We start from the raw sequence: 20,567 nt of genomic DNA, 5'->3' as shown, positions 1-20,567 counted from the left end.
CTCATATCAACAAACTAAAAGCAGACATTGAATCCAAACATACTTTTGATTGCAGCTTTAATTTGTATTTACCACCTGTCACCACCACCCTCTTCATTATCCCCTTTCTTCCTTCCCCGCTTCCCTTTTTCCATTACTTCCTCCTGAACTGCTTCCTTCTCGAGCTCCTCGTCTCCTTTCCTCTACTATCCTCCCTCCCTCACATCTCATCTCTTTGTAACTAATGGTCCTTAAATGCAGCTCCAGCTGTCCGGGGCGTTGAGACTAAACCACAACAATCATGAGTTATTATCAGCGGCGTGCTGACTGATTGTGCTAATGCCCACGCTGATGGTATTAATGCCGGGGTTGATTGGAACACATCCATCATGATATTCCTGGTGATGAAGAGGTAATAACCAGCATCATTTTGGTGATGAAAAAGACTGTTAGGCCGAAGATTAATACTAAACAGTGATAACAAGCGACTGCATATTTGGTAATTACTGGGAGCAGGAGAACTCGCTCCTCTCCTTCCTCCCTCGCTGTTTCCTCCCTCCTATGATGTCCTTGCCTCCTCTCCTTTACCTCCCAGTTCATCCTATTTGCTAATCACCAAGTTTAAATGCCTCGTTTTGCTACATAATTTCTTGTTGTCTTCTCCCTCAACCCCATCACCCTGCTATTCATCATCCTGTCCTCCTCGTTTTTCCTCATTTTCCCTGTTTCTTCTTTTCCTCTCCATTTTTCAAGCTAATTTTCTCCCCTGTTTGTCCTTGACTTTAATATTTTTGCTCCTCTTCAACACCACCAATTTCTCCTTCCCATCCCTTCTGTTTTTGTTCCCTTCGTATTGCTCATCCCAACATACTATTCCCGACTGTTTGTCCTTTCCCCATCTGACCAGTCTTCCTATTTGTAGGAATCTTCCCTGCTCCCTCCTAAATTTCTCTACTTATTCAATGACAAGCCACCTATTTTCACCCATCTTTTCTTGTTTACTCATCCTTCCAGGCTCTCATTTGTTTTACCTCCCTGTATATTTGCAGCTCCGTAGCAGTGGACTCATCTCCGTTTATGAGAGGGAGGGAGACGGGTGGGGAGCTGTGGGAGCGTGGGAGGGAGTTTGAAGAGTTTTAATGAGCAAATAGTCACGCTTATAAAAGGATGGTTATGTGATTGAAAATGAAGAGAGACAGAAAATGTTGAGAGAGATAAAGAGAGAGAGAGACAGAGACAGAGGGGGAGAGGAAGTGGGAGAGGGAAGGGGAGATGAGAATTTGGGGAATTTGTGCGTTGTTTTGCGAGTATTCACTGCCTCGCCACTCAGACAATTCCAACTTGTCTAATCAATATTAGTGTGTATGTGTGTGTGTGTGTGTGTGTGTGTGTGTGTGTGTGTGTGTGTGTGTGTGTGTGTGTGTTGTGTTGTGTTGTGTGTGCTGTACTGATGAATGGCCGAGCTCTTAATGGTCTCAAACACTCTGCGGACTAACTAGACTATTTATCCTGCGCCCTCCTTTCTGTTCCTGCCTCTGCCGAGTGTCCTGCTGAGGTTGGACAATATTGCACAATACATTACCCGTGTGTGTGTGTGTGTGTGTGTGTGTGTGTGTGTGTGTGTGTGTGTGTGTGTGTGAGCATGAGCATTGTCACTGCATCAGTCAGCGTACAGCCTGCTGGCTCGTACACCTGTCGGCTCGTTATGGAGCACATGGAACAGATAGAGGTGGGGCCCGGAGCATAAATCTAACGCACGCATACTGCACACCCGCACACATCCCTCTGACTTACACTCACTTTCTAACTTCCTTTGACTCCCCCCTTCCTACTAATAACACCACCTGACTGCAGCCATTACCTTAACCCTCGGTGTTTGTGTGTGACACTTAAAATAACCCTTTTTCCTAATGAGGGTCAACAGGAGCTGCAGACAAATTGACCCTTTCACCGAGACCTTATGAGATAATGTACACAGATAATCACACACAAACACACACCTCGGGGACTGCAGCCGCTCGCACCTGCAACTGGGTGTGAGGGTTAGCATGCGAGGCGACGCCTTTGTGGCGGCGTGTGTGGTGCAGGGTGCTTGTGTGTGTGAGCAGGTGAACACAAGTGTGTGTGTGTGTGTGTGTGTGTGTGTGTGCGTGTGAGTGTCTGCGCGATTACGGCAGTAATGAGCAGTGGGCCGTGGGATGCCCAAAGGCAAGGTTCCCTACCAGGGTCAGACTCAAGGACGTCTGGTACTGATCTGTGTGCCTACAGCGCACACACACATAGAACACACACACACACACATAGAACACGTCGGTGCTGCAGCCTGCGAGCTGATCCGACTCCATTAAACCACGTGAGGAAACACATGCTTTTTCTACATGGCACCCATGTCCGTCTTCTCGCACACACACACACACACACGCAACGTGAAACACCCTCTATTCGTCCCCAAACGTATACGATGGATTCACGCTTCACCAGCAAAGACTCTCAGAGTGTAGGTTATTAATGAGAGCGTGTCCTAACAACATTGCAGAGCCACTGTCCCGTGGAGGGGAGGAGGAGATAAGAGGGGAGGGGAAGCCAAATATGAGGGAAGGACAGAGGGAAAAGGAGGGGAAAAAAGGAGTAGGTATGTGGGGAAAATAAGATGAGATGGTCCAGAGAGTGGTAGAGGAGAAAGGAGGGGAGAAAAGAAAAGGGGAGGAAATTTGAAAAAGAAAAAACTACTAGACGGATAAACGGCCGAGGAGAATGGCAACAAGAAAAAATGGAGGAGATGAGGAGAAAAAGGGAAATGAGTGAGAATAGGAGAGGAGACCCAAGGAGAAAGGGAGCAGGGGAAATGATAAAAAGAGGCAAGGAGAGGAAATTACAAAAAGAGGAGATGAGAGTTTAGAAGAGAAGGAGGAGGTAAAAGAGAAGGAGGAGGAAGGATACATGGTTTAAAGATGAGAGGAGGATCAGATATTACAGAGATAAGTAAAGGAAAAGAGGAAGAGGATAAAAAGCAATACATTCTGAGGTGGCAAAAGGGGGACATGAGGAAATGAGAAAATGTAAAGAGGAGACAACAGGAAGGGAATAAATGAAAGAGGAGGGAGGAATTAAGTAGATTAAGTAGAGAAATGGACAGAAAGAGGGAAATTGTTAGTGGACGGTTGCAGAAAAGAAAAGGAAGAATATAAGGAGAAGATGGGTAGATAGGAGGAGTAGAAATGACAAAAGAGGAGGTAGGCGGAGGATGCAGAACCCCCCACCCCACCCCCAGATGAGAAGGGGGGATGATGGGGGGGTCTCAGTAAGTGTGCTATGGATCCCCCTGTGGCGTCACAGCAGACCCATCAGAACGGATGGAGGTGGGAGCGAGGAGACAGTGCCACCTAGTGAATGTCACCCAAACCTCTCTCACACCCCTGAGCCCTCACCCCTCGTGTCACCCTCGCCGTCACCTGCGCGGTGTGATGCATGAACATCCTCCTCCTCCCGCCGCTCCACAAGAACCGCCTTCCGGCTGGCAGGTCGTTTTTTTTTCTCCAACCTTGTGTGTCATTATGGAGGCAGCATGCGCGGTGCAAAAACATACATATTAAATCAAGCCTCGTGAGCCTCGCTTTGTGTGTGTGTGTGTGTGTGTGTGTTTGTTCTGCTTTGCTTTTTACTTTTATTGTGCAAGTGATCTGGGGAGCGCTGTGGGAGCAGAGCGATAAGCCCGGTGTCACCGCCGTCTAATCATACTCCATGTTCCTTATCGGCTACCCACTCAGGAGACGACATGAACTGTGGAGAGGGGAGAGACGAGGAGGAGGAGGAGGGGAACGGGGACATGGAGGGGAATTAGAGATGGAGGAAGAAGGAGTGGGAGCAAGAAGCGATAGGGGAAGAGAGATGTGGGGGAGAAAAAGGTGGAGGATGCGAGGAGGGGAGTGTGGGGGGGATTTAAGGGTCTGCTGCACTAAAAGCATATAGAGAACCAGCGCCAGGCCCTGTGTCACGACTCACCTTGCCACCCACACAGTACACACCCACCTTTGTTAGAGGATCTGTTTCTTCAATGCAACTTCCCACTGCTTGCGTATGTGTGCGTGTGTGTGTGTGTGTGTGTGTGTGTGTGTGTGTGTGTGCTTGTGTGTGTGTGTGTGTGTGTGTGTGTGTGTGTGTGTTGGAGTTATCGCGAGTGCTAAGGATGGGTGGTAATTGAATAATGACAGTAACACATTTGATGGATTACCTGTCACTCTCCCCTCATAACTCCCTCCATCACTGTCGTCCCTTCTCCTCTCTGCCGCTCGCGCCTCGCAACCTTTGGTCAAATTGTCTCTTGTCTTGTGCCGTCTCACCCGTTCCCGGGGAGATAAAGACGCCCTGAAACAAGTAAAATGACACTTCTGCACGGTGTTCTCACCGCAGACGGACACATTGGCCACAAGGTGTGAAAGACTACTAGTACTGAGGTTTAAGGCAAAGTGGGTTACCCAAAGGTTATCGCAACAAATTAATGTTTTTAATGTTAAATTAAGTGTTTACTAACTACAATATCAAAATGCCCACATTACAAATAAAGGTTGCTAATAAGAAGTGTCATATACTATTAATGCATTAAGTGTCATATACTATTAATGCATTAAATGGTTTGCAGCATTACAACCTGTGCTATTTAAAAATGACCTTTCACAGGTTGTAATCTTTTTCAGCTTGTTCCTTTTAGCTTTACTTTAAATACAGTTTGTTTCATCTAAGAAAAAGAATTATATTTAATTTGAGAGTAATAGGTGGTGTAACATCTCAATATGCAACTGTCAGATTCAAGATGCAGTTTATAAAGTGCTACAATACTAAATTAGCCAATTAGCACTATTACACTCTCAAGCCCCACATCTCGGGGTTGAAGGCGCTGCATTCAGGTCCCATTACTGCTTTTTATTAGGGCATTACTGCCAAATGGTCAGCGAGAGCGCTGAGGATTGAGAGCGATCGCAGCGCTCTGCTGCAATGCAGTTTAATCTACAGTATCTGCTCGCAGCTAAATGGTCCTCGTCCATCACAGACACAGACTTCCTATGGGGAGTGTTGTAAATCCGCTGAAGCATCGCCAGCAGGGGCATTTGGTGTCTGTCTCTGCGCGGGGACCACCTATGACGGTTTTGTGTCCCCGATTCACATGTCTACCTGGCGGCTGCTCCTCTACACCTGAGCGAACACCTGGTTCTCCTCCTGAATGCAGGCCTTTGTGTGGCTCTGGCCGAGACGGAGCAAGCAGCCTGGTGCTGATGGGACGTGTGCAAGAGGCAGAGAGACTGAGAGGAGGCAGTGATGGATGTACCAAGAGAGATGGGATCGATCATCATTCATTCTCACTCAGGTATCATGAAGCTGTCTCGGGATAATTGGTCAAATAGCAAACACAAGAGATATTTTTTTTTATAGTTGTTCATTTAATTGGGTGAAAAAAGGAAGGTTTGCAAAACGTTCAAGCTGTGATTTGAAGCACGTAGGACATCAGTAGAAACAGCACCTACAAACCAGAAGTGAATCAGCCGCGCCACAGTCGTGCCTTTACCCTTGACGAGGTGCAAATCATTGCTTCCCTCCAGAAATGTGACACATTTCATCTTGCACATTCACAGTTTTTTTTTTTGCCGAAGCAAAAATGTAACCCGTACATTTATGAAATGTGACAGTATTTCATTTCAAAGAGAAGGAATACATCCTGCATTTGTATCTGTTGTTATTCTGGTTGGGTTTTTGATGAGGTAAAAAAAAACATTTTGACAGGGAGAACTTTGTTCTGGTTTTTCGGTTTATTGCTGAGCTCTGTGGTGCAGAACTTAAAACGAATAATAAAGATGGAGACGAGGATTGAAGCCCAGAATTACGCTCCGTATACATTTCACAGTACGTGGTGATGTGGGTCAAGTGAGGCTTAACTTTGATTCTTTAATTGCACTTCCTTAAACATATCAAAAAATTAAATGAATTTTTTTGAGAATCACCATTTCTTTAAAGTTTATTAATTCAGCAATACTCTCTTTATTCTTTGATAAAATCACACAGTTCACTGACTAATTTCTTCCTCTAAAACCATCCTCCGATGAGTAATTAGTTGTCAAGGTCTCGCTATTATGAGCAAAGTATAAATGATGAGAAAAACGCAGCGGACGTCCACCTGTTCCTTAAGGCGTAGAAGCAGGACACACAAGAAGACATGAAGAGTACAGACTGGGTGTTTTGGTGGCTGCAAATATCACAGACGAGAAAACTATCAAAGCTTTTAGACCAAATGAACTCACTCGGGGGGGGCACCCTAGTTAGCCCAAACCCTATTCCAGTTTCTCCTGACGGTATAGTGTAACAACACACTGTGAGCTGGCATCGCACAGTCCACCATACCGGACGTGAGAAAGCAGTGATCCGAAGAACAGCGCTACAAGCCCACCAACACAATAAGGCACATAAACACACAGTCACATGCACACACACACACACACACACACACACACACACACACACACACACACACATTTTTTCTCAGTGTGATACGCCAGCATGCCGATTATAGGGCAATAATGGCTGTGGGGAAAAAAAAGTCTATACTCACTCACACACTAATACACACACAGTAACTGAGACGTCTAAGCTCAGAGTTAATAGCACCGGGTTGTTCAGTGCCAGAGACGGACCCTGTGGGAAGAGGGTTTGGGTTGAATGGATGGCACTGATGCTTAGCTTAATGCAACAAAACACTGTTTCTTGTTAAACATACAGTATTGGAACATTTAATGGGACTATTTTTTGTATAAATAAATCAATATTGGAACAGATGTTTCCTATTTATGTGGTATTTCCATTAAAGTCTGCATCTTTTTAAGACACACAATCTGTGGAAACCATGAACTTTAACGTGTCAACTCAAATTATTTTTTCTATCTTTTTTCTATTTCCCACCATTTTCTTCCCAATGTTGTCTTAAAATCTATTTTATTTGTCGTATTTCCTAGCTGATTACCCTGCAAGCCAGCACGCTAGAGGGGAGCACCAAGTTGAAGGAGGACAACGACATGACATCGGAGAACGGGTGGTGAAATGCGGGGAAGACACGAACACCAGAACAAAGCAAAGATGAGGAAAGATGGCGAGCAGCGGGGCGCAGATGGCGGCGAGGGAAGGCAGAACGGAGACGGAGGGATGGGTTGGAAGCTGATATGTTGGATGTTATCCTCCGGCTCCATCAGCAGAAGCCTGTAGGTGGGGAAGCGCAATAATGAGAACAGCTGCAGTGGACAAACACACACACGCACACACACACACAAGTAAAAAAAACCACCAGCCCCTCGGCCACTCTTCTTCAGTGACCAATCCACATCAACATAATTTTACACAAGCAAAAGAACAGCATCACTCTTACCCTCACACTCGAAGGCCTGCAGCATGGTGGTGTATGTGGGGCCCAGCCAGGAGGCGTAGCTACCCAGAACCCTCTGCAGGTGGTGCGTGGCGTCATTAAAGAGCAGATCGGCTTCACCATAGCCTGCTGAGCTGAACAGGCGGAAGCCTTCGGTGGAGTTGGCAAACGCATTCTGCAGGAATGAGAGTGTGTGACAGGACTTAATGCATGAGGTTATGCGTGGATGCTGTCACGCTGGCGTCTCCCACACACAAGAACAAGGAAGAAGGACGACAGCTTAGCAGATACTTGCACTCTGAGACGTGCTGATCAATAACACAGACATGACCACACAACTGACACACCGGCGATGGCGCTCATGCTTCGCACCCACCTGTAAACGCTCCAGGTACTTCCAGACGCGACACTTGTCCTCCATGCGCACCACCACGGCGTTAGCCGGCACGGCTGCCAGGTGGCATCGGCCAAACTCGTCCAGGTTGGCCTCGGTTCCGTCGGGGCACAGCAGCTTCAGGTCCTCCAGCTCCAGATCCAGGGCCCAGGACTCCTGGTTCTTACCTGGGCGGGTAAGACGGGTAGAGGCGGGTTTTAATAGCAGATTGACACCTTGTCCCTCGATGTTTTTAGGCCTGTCGAGCTTTCGATTTGTCCACATGCCAAACCAGTGTCTTCTGGGCTTTATTATTACTATAATGTGGCGGCTGTGGGAAGAAGTTTGAGGGGGGCGTCTTATTTAGCTCTCTTCAAAACCAAGTGTGAAGAATGGCTTACACAGCATGTTAATTTGCACCAACATAAACCACAGACCTTTATGTAATTAGCTTCCAATGTTTCGGTTATTATATTAAAATGATCTGTTCAGGTGGGAGTCAAGATGCTTCAACCTTTAAGGTTGGCCATTATTAGTGGCTCAAAATGGGGGGAATTTACAGTCCAACGAGACTTTTTGGAATGCTGAGAGATTTGGCAACCTAATAACCTTTAAACCACACAAAGAAAACATTTAGCCAAACAAAATGAAGACAAAAGGTTGACGTCCGTGAAGCTACTCTCTCTCTCCCCCTTGGCAACTGCACAGATCCGCCCTGTGTTTTCTTGGCCTCCGTTAATTGTTACGAGCTCGGACGCTAGTCGACCATATGAAAAAGCTCGCTTCATCAGTCAGCCACACTGTGACACTGTGGAGCTGGTGTCAAACTGCTCCTTCTCGGCCGCACCAGCAGGATCTGTGTCTGAGAACGATCGCCATTAATCTGGGACGATGCCCCGAGCGGAGAAGCAGATGCAGCCAACGAGGACTTCTTTGCTGGACAAACATTGTCTGAACCACAAACATCCATTTTATATCTGTTTCTCGCTCGTATCCTCTTTAATGCTCATTGCTATCCACCTGTCTCCTTGTCTATCTCAGTCTCAATGACACATATGATCTGTGTTTGCGTCCGGGATTCATTTCAGGTCTTAAGAGAAACATTGTGAAACACTGACACCCTGTGTCTTGACACGGATAAGTACTCGCACACGTCACGCGCCATTTCAATCATTTCAACCTCGTGTGGTGGTTTAAAAAAATGCATTTGAAAACTCACCGTCCAGATTGTCAAAGATTGTTGTGTGTTTGACAAATGCCACGTCACCGAGGTTCTCTGCCACACACCTGGGAGAAAAACACAAAAACATGAATAACCCCACACGTTTAATTTGTAAATAGATGACGAAAGTGGAAATTCGTACACTTGGGAATGTGCTTTTGTAACAGCATGACTCTGGAGACCATATATATATTCGCTCTGTTAAACGCACTTAAAAACTCGTATATGTGAAAATGTGAATGTTCTGTTTGTGGTCGGTTTTAAAGAATCATCAGATTCATTAATCATCACTGTATTTGTTACCATCATCACTATTCTTTTTCATTTAAGGAGACAAAGAGGTTTTAAATACTCCTTCTATGGCATATTTCGGTGACGTACCTCAGGGCTCCTGCTTCCCCGTAGTGCCGCTCTCTGTGGTTGTTGGCACAAATGTGTCTGTCGTCCTCGTCTCCTATACAGGCCTCGCACAGGTTCTTGGGGTTGTTGCCTCTCGGGTCGTGCTGGACGTCCTTCACGCCCGGCACGCAGCTGTAACCAAAGAAGTTGCCGACGGCTGGTGCAAAAACAAAACGAAGAAAGAGCGCGTTAGGAGGATGAACAGGAGGTGTCGGAGGAAGGTGAATTCCTTTTTGATTTAAAGGTGAATTCTGAAATAAGCCACTAACTTATTCGGCATTTAAATATTGCCGGCCCCCCTTTTCTGAGGAGCTCTTCTTTCAGTCCACTGTCACACTCTCACACTTACGCTCTCTGATTGACTCTCGCTCATCAGCCCTTTACTCTTCGTTTCACTTCACGGTTTCCTCCTTCTTACCACTGAACTCCTCAAGTGGCTTCGACACATCAGCCGCGCGCTTCGTCTCACCTCTGGGGAAGTTGCACTGCTCCCCAACTCTGATCTGGGACGTGTTGACCAGGTAGCCGACAGGGACGGTCCACCCCACTGTGGTGCGCATGCCGGGGTGACAGGAGCTGCGCTCATGCATCTCCAGCAGGGACAGGTCTGAGGAGGAACGGCGCGCCATCGCCACCACGTAGTAGCTGAGACCATCTGAACAGAGCATGTGGGAATCGTTTATCAAGTCACCGATGCTTGAGGGGGAAGAAAGCAATACAGAAGGCCTAATAAATGAACAAGACACACATTATTCTGTACCCACATCTGAATATGTTGCGTAAATACTTGTTTACTTATAATGGTGACGTTGTCTTCAGATACTTACATGAGTTAAGCTGCTGAAGCTGAAACCTGTGACTTACCAACTCCGTTGTGGGACTCTCCTGCAGCCAGCTCCAGGCCGTGGCAGAGGCCGGCGGCGTAGATGTCATCGGCAAACATGGAGGCTGCATCCGCTGTCCCGTTCTGACAAAGATACAATTTATTTAGTCAATTTCTAATCTGCCTTAATACAAAGTGCCAGATATGGCGAGGCAACACACGTGGACGATTCACAAAACAATCTTATGTTGTTTGGGCCGAATTTTAAAATTTTGTATCAAAAAAACATTGACATGGTGTACCAATAAATCCCCCAGAAGAACTGCTGATGACAAGATGAAAGATTTCTGTTTATTACACCCCTGCTAACAAAAACATTTTATTTTAGCAATTAATGGAGGTTAAAAGAGTCATATTATGTAATGCAAACTGGGCAGTCCACTTTCCCATCCTTTGCTCGTCAGGTACCTTAATTTTATTCATGCAGTCCCTGGTGTTCAGTCCACGGACGCACAGTAAAGTTCCTCTAACGTTCATAGCTGTGGCGTTCCCGGCCAAATCCAGACACTTCTGCTCTTCAGCGTCAGACAACACACACCAGGAAACTGCAGCGGTGGGGAAGAGTTTCAAATTAAGTTAAAATAATGAATGCTGGGATAGGTTTGCAAATGTGTCATTACTGCACCCCGAACTTCACCCTCTAAGACACGTAAAACATCACTCAAACACACCAAAGAAGAATTAATAACAAGTCGGTTTAAATAAATCTGGGATGTACCTGTAGTCTTTCCATTGTGGACACCGCTGACAGACAGAAGGGGCAGAAGGAGGAGGAAAGCTACAGCCAGTCTTCCCTCTGTGCGCTCCATGGTGGTTCTGGTGGGATTCCTGCTCCAAAATATCGCTCTAATACAACAGAGATGAGGAGCAGGTGGAGTTCATTGAAGAATAAAATGTCTTGTAACCTGCTTATGAGAGAGAACGAGGGGAAGAGGAGGAGAGGGGTTAAGAGGTGGGAGAGGGAAGCAGAGAGCTGGATGTGGAAAGAAGAAAACGTTGTATTATTCCACAATCTCCTCCTCTTGAGGTGAAGTTCCAGTGGATAATCCTTCCTGCATCTCATGGTAGTAGTATTGCATTTCACCTCCAATTATCCACTGGGAATTATCCAGTGGAGAGGACAGCAGTAGACTTACGTATAGACTTGGAGCACTTCGTGTCACCTGGCGCGGAGTCCTGACCCATGTCTTTAATTAAAAAAGCTCTGGACAATGTGTCTCTGTATTGGTGCCGTGCCGTTGGAGAAAAGACACCGGCTGGGTCTTGCTCTGGTTCACCGGGTAGTGGAGCCCCAGGTAGGATATAACAAAACAGGACTGGCTATTGTTCGCAGACACGGGACCCGTGAGGGAAAATGTATCTACCGCATACAATTGTCCCTTTTTCTCTTTTTGGACACCCTCAAAGACATACATTTTCCCAAGAGCCACAGAGCCAACTGCTGTACATTGCTAACTACAATCAGACAGTGTCAAAACATGTAATGTGAGATGTGAGTCATTTTGCCCTAACAACAAACAAGCAGCGGATCATATTGCCAGATGTTATTATTTATGATTCATGACAAATTGTGCCTTGATCCAAATTTAGCCCGAACTTCCCTGTGATAACCTTTAATTCAGGTATACCAGCAAGTGTCAGCAACCGTGATGTTAAGTAATTCCACTCGTTGTCAAATAAAAGTAACAAAACGGAAATTCAGTAATCAAAAGAAAAAAAATCCCATTTCAGTAAGAACACAAAGTGGACAGAAAAACGAGATTATAATTTTAAAATTTAAAATGTAAATTTAAAAGAGTCTTTAAGTGATCGACTTGTTTCCTTCACAAAGAATTGTCACATTGAGGTCATTTTTCGCAGATAAATATATCACTATTACGGTTATTTTGGTCAACAACCTGTAGGAAGACTCTGCTGACCCACAATGCACCTCGAGGATAATGTTGTGGTGACGTCATGCGTAGCCGGACGGGAAGACAGACAGCCAGCCAGTGGGTGGGCTGGGTTGTTATCCTGTTTGTTGCTGCTTAAATCGCAAACAACGCCGCTACGATCATTTAACCCCGATATCGAGAGAGACAAAAATCCCATAATGAGTTAGAGGCGTCATTGTGTACGTGCAAGGTAGGCTGATATTGTTTTATATCTCTTTGTTCTGATGGTTCTCGCCCGGTAGAGCCGTGTGCCTGGTAAACTAGCTTAACGTTAGCTCGCGGGCTAACGGCAGCAGCACCGGGCAGACGTCCGTCTGACTGGCGCCTGTGGACGGACAATAAAACCGCTCGTTAGTGGCCTGTTAGCTGCAGCAAACGACCCCCCCCCCCCCCCCCCCCCCCCCCGTTAGGTTTGCCAGGGGGGTATTGCAGATAGCTTAGCTCGGTGGTGAACTTTATGGCACCGTAGGCTGTGACATTGACATGAAAGGTGTTAAGTTAGCTTTTAGCGGTGTTTGCATTCTGATGCGAGTTATTGATCTGCAAAGTAACTATCGCTACTCCTGCTGTGTTATGTTTTCTTAGCTGTTATGAATATATTTGGTCATAGTAAAGACCTTTTTAATATAAACTTTCTAAGTGAACAGTCCAACTATGTTATCAGTGGTTGTCTCTAAAATGTGAGTGTTTTCCCCCTGCAATCGGTCAAATGTTTTAAATAAAGCTTTGACAAAGTCAAAGACAAACATGACGGCTGGCATGTAGCCATTACATTAGTAGTTTTATCCCTTTTCTTTCTCAAGCCTTTTCGGGGACAATCAGAGAACACCGAGGGGGGTAAATGTAATTATCCTTGCATGGGAGCACTCATCGGAAGTCTCCTCTTCCCTTTCCTCTCCCTCAGTGCACTGAAACATGGGTCCTTGTGTCCTCGTCCTCCTGCTGCTGTCTCTGCAGGGCCTGCAGACATCCGCCGAGGGCTCTGGTACTGTCCGGCTGTTGCATTTAAACGTCAAGTCTTACTGTTTTCTGTCTGTAATGTGATTGATTTTTAGTGGGATCTGTTTTGAAAAAGGGGCTGACATTCCCCACCTTTAGTGTCGCAATGAATAGAGTTCAGAGCTGAACGTGGGTTTAGTTGCGCTTGAATGAAATTATTAAACCATACGCACATTTACACTGCGGCACAAGAATACTTGCATCACAACACGTGTCACAAGTAGTACAACAATTTAAGCATTGTTTTGTTTTTTATTACACAGCTTGAACTAATGCTTAAATACTAACCTCTTGCAGTATTTGTTCAGCTAATTTCTCTCTCTAATAATTTTGATTGATTGTATCTCGATTGTAACTTAAGTTACTTTGGACAAATATAATTGTTTTTCTCTCCAGCTGACATTGGCTAGATCCGTTACATCGGCGCCAAATAACACGTTCGCTGAGTCGACTATCTTTTCTCAGTAAAATTGTAGATTTAGGTGACAAATTTGCTACATCTCGGCACACTCCAGTATTCTTAAGCTTTGTTCCATTTGTTCATACGGTGACGACTCCCCAAAGGGCTGAAGTTCTGAAGGAAAAGTGCAGTTTAATAATGTAAATGAATCTTGGCTGGCGTACAAAGTAGAAAATGGAGGATTTTCTTTGTTCCTTTTTTATTTATTAATTTCTAAAGGATATATGCATATTAAATAAAATTTCAGTTTCCACTTCATGTAAATAGGCCAGTTAGCGAGAGAGGTCATTTTTGTCTGTTAGTCACTAATGTTGCATATTTATAGCTACTACATTTTTACTTTTCAAAAATATAAGTCCCCCCCCCCCCCTTCCCAGTGACAACTACTTGAGGGTGACTAGAAGTACTACATCTGTCTCCGTTCGATAGGAGTGTCTTTCTGTTGGCTTGCTGCCTTAAATAAGTGAACAGCTTTGTGTTTCCAAGCAATGCAACACGAGTGTCTGCTGAACTGTTTATCGTCTCATCCACAGATGGGAAGTTGGAGTGTCTTTGCGAGACCCCTCAGTCCCTGCGGGCCACAAAGTGCCAGGGGACTCGGTGCTTCTCCTCCGTGAAGGTCAGCAGCAGTGGGGTGGTGTTCGAGCACGGCTGCCTGGAGGGGCTGGACAAAATCCGTTTGCATTGCTCCACGGCTCCATCTTTCCACCAGGCCATTTTTTGCTGCTCCCAGGAGATGTGCAACGGCAACACCACCAGGAGTTCGCTGATGTCGCTGCTTCCGACAGGTTTGGCGTGACGGCGTTAATTTAATCGTGGTGAATTATTCTCTGTTAAATAATTAGTCCAAAAAAGGTCTCGCTATTAATTTTTCCCCTTTTCATCCACAGCCCCGGAAGGCGAGCCCGTTCGGTACCGCGTGGAGACCGTGGCTCTCTTTGTCCTCGGCCCGGTGGTGGTTCTGGCTCTGCTGTCTGCGGTGTCGGTTCTGGCCTGCAGGAGGCTCCACCGCGGCCGCCTGCAGAGGCTGCAGGAGTTTGACACGGAGCAGGGGGCCGTCGACGGCCTCATCACCTCCAACGTGGGAGACAGCACTTTAGCGGTAAGTGGGAGAGAGGTTCTGGGTGAAGAGATTCACGACACGGAGAACACGTGTTCCTCCCACCCGGCTTTAACAGTGTGTACAGTGTGTACTCCTCTATTACCGAAATGTCTGTACCGCTGAACAATTTGTTAATAAAGACAAAGGGGACATAACGGCTAATCTCTGAATCCAAAGGACATTTTTTTATTTAAAAGCCCATTTATCAGATCTTAATGCTGAATTCCAATAGCCTTGCAGCTTCAGGTGATGTGTGTGTCGTTTCTGATGATTATGTTATAAGCATCTAATCTGGTGTCTGTCTCAAGGAGCTGTTGGACCAGTCGTGTACATCAGGCAGTGGTTCCGGACTTCCTTTTCTAGTCCAGAGAACTGTGGCCAGGCAGATCAGCCTGATGGAGTTAGTCGGTACGTTGAGCCTCTCACAGTCCACCAGCCAGCTCTCTTTGTATGAGCAACCGAGTTTATCGATTTAGATCCGTGGTGTAAATGTATGTCACAACAAAGAAAATATGTATGGACCATATAGCACCTTCAGCTAAATGGTTCAGAGCAAACGCGAATTGTAGTTTATGATCTTGTTGTCATGGAGTCCTGCGCTCGCTCACTTGAAGTTTGCCGGCTCCATCAGTGTAATAGATGATTGCGCTTAGTTATTCTGGGATGTAACCCGTATTAAGATACAGATCTGACCGCAATGTCAAACACAGGATGTGAGGGACACAATAGCAGGAGGTCATTGGATTTGGATTGTGCTTGGATTTGTTTACAGCAACTGTCAAAGCAGAAGTCATGTGTTTCTTTGTCCTTCCATTTTTGTATCACTTGTCTCAGGTTGGTGATGGATGGTTTACTCAATATCAATTTCTGTTTTCTATTTGAGCATTCAAATGAAAGTATCTAGCTCACATGGGTTGAGATCCTGTTTTGTAGCACACAGAACTAGGGCCGCAACTAACGATTATTTTGATAATCGATTAATCGGTTGATTATTTCTTCAAATTAATCGATGAATCAGATTTTTACAAAAACGGCATTAAAAAGCTTTAATTTCCAACCCTTTATTCTAAAACAGAACCCCAAATTCGTCAGAACTAGTTCTCTATACTACACTCACAAACACACCCTCATGTTCACTTAAAGCATATTCATTAAATTATTACCATCATTGTAGTGCAGGTTAAGTAAATGCATACAGCTAAAAAACAACCAAGTGCTATGAGATGAATTTAAAATGGCATTTGTAAATAAATGCATTAGAGGCTTCTTAGTTGATTTAATGGATCACCATGTGTCTCCCTTTACAGGCGTAACATCAACTACCGTATAACCCACAGTATATGCGCAAGCGCACTGGACTACCATATATGACAGCATTAAAAAGTACAACACACACAAATATATTTGTCAACAATAACCAATATGGGACAAAGCACAAAATGTCAACACATTGAAAAATGAATGGTCCAATAGAGGCGAGTAAATAAAAACGTGTCTTAGTCTTGCTAACTGCTTTACTGCTGTTATTAGCGAGCTAACGCTAGCTTGATCAGCTGGATGACGAGTAAACAGGAGGCTTGTTACGTCCCTCACGTGAAAACGGGACAACGTGGACCGGGACCCCCCACGCTCGCACACCTTAGACGACTAGTCGAACAGACGTCTCTCCCTGCGTCATGTGACTCACAACAACTGCCGGCCGCTCTTTCCATCTACGTCGGCTCGGCGCCTTTATTTTTATTTTTGCTCCGCGCGCATCTCCGCAACTCATTGAGTGACGTAATAATCGCGCGACACAACGAAACGATAATGAAATTCGTTGCACTTTTAATAATCGATTTTAATCGATTTTATCGATTCGTTGTTGCAGCCCTACACAGAACAGTTTGTACCGGTTTCCAATTGGAAAAATGTGGTTGCGCACAACGTAGGGTGTGGATGTCTACATGTGGATGTCTCTTGATTCTTTTCTGCAGGCAAAGGGCGGTATGGGGAGGTGTGGAGGGGCCAGTGGCAGGGTGAGAATGTAGCTGTAAAGATCTTCTCCTCGAGAGATGAGAAGTCCTGGTTCAGAGAGACCGAGATCTACAATACTGTGCTGCTAAGACATGAGAACATACTGGGTGAGTGTTTAACAAGCAAAACGGTTGATTGAAAAACACATAATGTCTATGTATAAAAGTGTATTGTCCCCATTGTCTCCAATTCATGACGTCTTATCAGAGATAACATGTTTGTGATTTATCTTTGACTTGATGCTCTTCTGGTGTAATATTTAGTTGTTTAATATTAAGCTGTTTGACTCACCTTGTTGTAGTAAAACGTTTTTAATCCTAACATTTTGAATGTTAAACGTAACACTCAAATGTCTTAAACCTTTACTGTTTGAATGCAGTCATGCAGGACCTGGTGTAATAATTCAGTCCGGCAGAATAGCAAATAGTTAATTAGATGAATTTAGATCATTTAAGCTAAACGGTTGCATCACACGCATTATGATTGTCATTACAAAAAGTCCAGAAAGCAGAACCGGATTTAAACAATTGAAACTTAATTTGTTTCTGCTTCAACAGCAAAATCATTCTCTGTAATAAAAAACAATGAGCTGCCTCAGGGAGCACAATCTCTCTGAAAATGAATCTAAATAATGAATGAACAAAACAGATTCCCGACTTTAGATTTAGATCCACTGCAAGTCGTCTGCCTTGTATTTTTAATTCCACTTCTTATCTCTCCTCTGCCAGGCTTCATGGCGTCCGACATGACTTCTCGAAACTCCAGCACCCAGCTGTGGCTCATCACCCATTACCACGAGAACGGTTCGCTCTATGACTACTTGCAACGAGTTGCCGTGGAGACGTCCGAGGGCTTGGCGATGGCGGCGTCGATAGCCTGCGGCCTGGTCCACTTGCACACGGAGATCTTCGGCACGGAGGGGAAACCGGCCATCGCGCACCGCGACCTGAAGAGCAAAAATATCCTGGTGACAAAAGAACTGCGCTGCTGCATCGCAGACCTCGGTCAGTCTGTTGTCCGTCCGTCCGAAACGAGGATCTGTTCTAAATCAGCAGACGGATGCAGTCGTACTAAAACGCTGCGTGTGGCTGGTTGTTACAGGGCTGGCTGTGACCCACTCGCAGGCCGACAACCTGCTGGACGTGGGCAACAATCCCAAGGTCGGCACCAAGCGTTACATGGCGCCCGAAGTGCTGGACGAGAGCATCCAGACGGACTGCTTCGACGCCTATAAGAGAGTGGACATCTGGGCCTTCGGGTTGGTGCTGTGGGAGATCGCAAGGCGCACATACAGCAATGGTGAGCGGCGGTGTGTTTTATTGGGGAAATTTACGCAATAAACAATTCCAGTTCATTTTGTACGCTTGTATACCATTGTATAATTCAGATAAGCGTCAGGACTCAGGAGATTCATTCATCCCATCGATTCAGTTACTCGGCCCAATGTCTTCATTAACTAAGTTGAACGTTGCAGGTATTGTTGAGGAATACAGGCCGCCGTTCTACGATCAGGTGCCAAATGACCCCAGCTTCGAGGACATGAGGAAGGTGGTGTGTGTGGAGCAGCAGAGGCCTTTTATTCCTAATCGTTGGTTCTCTGACCCTGTAAGTATGAATCTACTACCCGTACTGGATGCACTGGATCTATTTAAGGCATGCTTCTTTTTATAAAGCATTGTACAATGGCATTTTTATGGAAATAAGACCAGGAAATCCCACAAATGATCGGTTTTCGGGCAATGCGAGCTTTCGCAACCGGACAATTAAGGTGGACGTCATCAGCGATGTGAATGAACGAGATGCTGCGGCACCCGATGCGGTTTACGCGCACGTACGGGGACTATTTTTTATTATTGGACGATAAAGTGCAGCCTCTCGTACCTTATTGCTTTACTCCGTAATATTCTTTTTTGTGTGAATTGTTGTGATAGTCTTAAGACATTTCTAATGGCAATTTTATCGACCCAAGTCAATGATGTGCAAAACAACTGCCTCCCTCCCTAGACACTCTCTGCTCTAGTGAAACTGATGAAGGAGTGTTGGTACCAGAACCCCTCTGCGAGGCTAACTGCACTGCGCATCAAGAAAACCCTGGACAAGATTCACAGCTCCCTGGAGAAGGGCAAGGAGTCCTGAGAGGAGCCTTTGGGCGAAGCTGCCTGCCGTCAGGCTGAGAGAAGAATCCAGTGAATGAAAGACTTGAAGTGTCATCCGGCCTCATCCCTCCACCTGCCCTCTCACTTTCTCTGTGGTTGCCTTCCAATGACATCCCTTTCTTACTTGAAGCCCACAGGCGTTTTGTTTGGACTTGTGCGGTCTGAATGGAGTCGGCCTTTATCACGGGACAGTAACCGGTTGCCAACGCGCACATGGCGTGAACTGTAGACTGTTACCGAGCTGGATGGTATATTGTAGTACTGTATCCAAATGCTTTAATACCCATGCAAGACCGCTCTCTTAGAATTCAACATTTGTTCCCCAGCCGGTGTTTTTGGGCATGTGTTTGTGGCATTCTGCTCAGAGACAATCAAGTGTTTCACTCATTTAGCTTTAATAGAACGTGATAAGTATCGCTACGAAGACTCAAACAAGCCACACAGATATGGTCACTTAAAGGAAAACAGCCAATAGAATCAAATGTTTTGAACTTTTACATTTTTTTTATATTTATTAAATGTCCACCAATACCAAACACTGATACTGCGTGAAAAGGATTGTATACATAGGAATTAACTCTACTGAACTCTGCACCCATATCGCCATTGCAGCCCGTGAGAAATACTGTGAGGGAATCGAAAAGAGTAGAAAATTGTTCCCATTTTTTGTTGGATAAAACACTAAAGATGCACAAAGTACCTGCCAATAGATTTGTTGCAATATGATGCTCCTGCCTGGTAAACTGTCAAAAGGCTGCAGCTCTTCTGTGCAAGCAGAGAGAAGCAGTCGCCTCCTCGTCTCACATTGTACAAGCTTCCTGAATGACAAGAAAACACTCCAATCTTCACCTGGAAAGTGGCATATTCAAGAATCTTTTTTTTTTTTTGTAAGTGGCCTCTGTGTGTGGTTACAAATGAATTTGTCAATTGCTGGGTTTGTGTTTAAAAAAAAATTACTTTGTCTTTTTATATGTAATAAAACCGCACTGTTGCATAGCGATTAGCCAGCTTTGACTCCCTCGTTCATCACATTGGCCTGAAATAGACTCGCACACACAGGAATGCAATTGTGTTGCCAAGGTCAGGCGCTCAAAGCAGTTGGGGTTTGGTGCCTTGCTCAAAAGGTACAGTGTAGCAATTCCAAAAATATTCTAAAAGCAAAGTTGTATAATAAAAGTTCCAGAAATATTAAATTCATAGGACAATATGGAAAGTCACGACCACGTCAAAATGAAGTTGTTTAGTACTGGAGTCATATACCATGTTAAAGAAATCAGATGTCATAGAAGAACAGTATTTTAAAAGTAATGTTTTAAAAGAAATTAGTCCTAAAATCATGAACAGGATTGTTTTAAAAAAATATTTCAAGACAAGTCATGTATGTTGAAAAAAAAGTCAGCAGAAGTCATTGTTTCACATGCCAAAAGCAATTATAGTTAGCATAATTCATAGTGAAGCATGCATTGAGAAATACAGTATTGGGGGCCCATAAAAAGTCGAATTGGAGTCTAGCAAAGAACGCATTTTCTGCGTGCGACTTGGGAAATGTTTTGCAACATTTTAAATGCATCACATCTCCAGTAGATGTAAAACGGCTCTGTGGAAAAATTGAAAATTGGCATCAACTGGACTGTCTGTACCC

At 45.1% G+C, this 20,567-nt stretch overlaps 2 protein-coding genes across 2 annotated transcripts; one reads left to right on the top strand and one right to left on the bottom strand.

Annotated features, from left to right (window-relative positions):
• Positions 1-5,956: 5,956 nt before the first annotated feature.
• On the bottom strand, positions 5,957-11,242 carry otomp (otolith matrix protein). The gene is made up of 9 exons (XM_040198700.2): positions 10,977-11,242; positions 10,667-10,803; positions 10,240-10,342; positions 9,845-10,030; positions 9,358-9,532; positions 8,974-9,041; positions 7,758-7,942; positions 7,385-7,556; positions 5,957-7,218 (listed from the first exon to the last, which is right to left on the bottom strand). The coding sequence occupies exons 1-9, from the start codon at positions 11,065-11,067 to the stop codon at positions 7,208-7,210; spliced, it is 1,128 nt and encodes a 375-aa protein (XP_040054634.1). The 5' UTR covers positions 11,068-11,242; the 3' UTR covers positions 5,957-7,207.
• A 920-nt stretch (positions 11,243-12,162) lies between these two features.
• acvr1l (activin A receptor, type 1 like) lies at positions 12,163-19,932 on the top strand. Its single transcript, XM_040198699.2, has 10 exons — positions 12,163-12,382; positions 13,097-13,177; positions 14,185-14,439; positions 14,542-14,753; positions 15,062-15,161; positions 16,730-16,876; positions 17,498-17,773; positions 17,871-18,068; positions 18,244-18,374; positions 18,774-19,932. The coding sequence occupies exons 2-10, from the start codon at positions 13,108-13,110 to the stop codon at positions 18,903-18,905; spliced, it is 1,521 nt and encodes a 506-aa protein (XP_040054633.1). The 5' UTR covers positions 12,163-12,382; positions 13,097-13,107; the 3' UTR covers positions 18,906-19,932.
• Positions 19,933-20,567: the final 635 nt, after the last annotated feature.

The sequence above is a fragment of the Gasterosteus aculeatus genome, chromosome 15, assembly GCF_964276395.1.
Source record: "Gasterosteus aculeatus chromosome 15, fGasAcu3.hap1.1, whole genome shotgun sequence".
NCBI classification, from domain to species: Eukaryota; Metazoa; Chordata; class Actinopteri; order Perciformes; family Gasterosteidae; genus Gasterosteus; species Gasterosteus aculeatus.
This window is presented reverse-complemented; position numbering and strand designations above follow the sequence as displayed.

Excerpts from the sequence above, each read along its gene's own strand:
- otomp (XM_040198700.2), bottom strand. The coding sequence starts at position 11,067 with ATGGAGCGCACAGAGGGAAGACTGGCTGTAGCTTTCCTCCTCCTTCTG. Across the intron at positions 10,031-10,239 it reads AGAGTCCCACAACGGAGTTG|ATGGTCTCAGCTACTACGTG; the intron begins GTAAGTCACAGG and ends TGCTCTGTTCAG. Across the intron at positions 7,557-7,757 it reads AGTACCTGGAGCGTTTACAG|AATGCGTTTGCCAACTCCAC; the intron begins GTGGGTGCGAAG and ends TCATTCCTGCAG.
- acvr1l (XM_040198699.2), top strand. The coding sequence starts at position 13,108 with ATGGGTCCTTGTGTCCTCGTCCTCCTGCTGCTGTCTCTGCAGGGCCTG. Across the intron at positions 13,178-14,184 it reads GACATCCGCCGAGGGCTCTG|ATGGGAAGTTGGAGTGTCTT; the intron begins GTACTGTCCGGC and ends TCTCATCCACAG. Across the intron at positions 17,774-17,870 it reads CTGCTGCATCGCAGACCTCG|GGCTGGCTGTGACCCACTCG; the intron begins GTCAGTCTGTTG and ends TGGTTGTTACAG.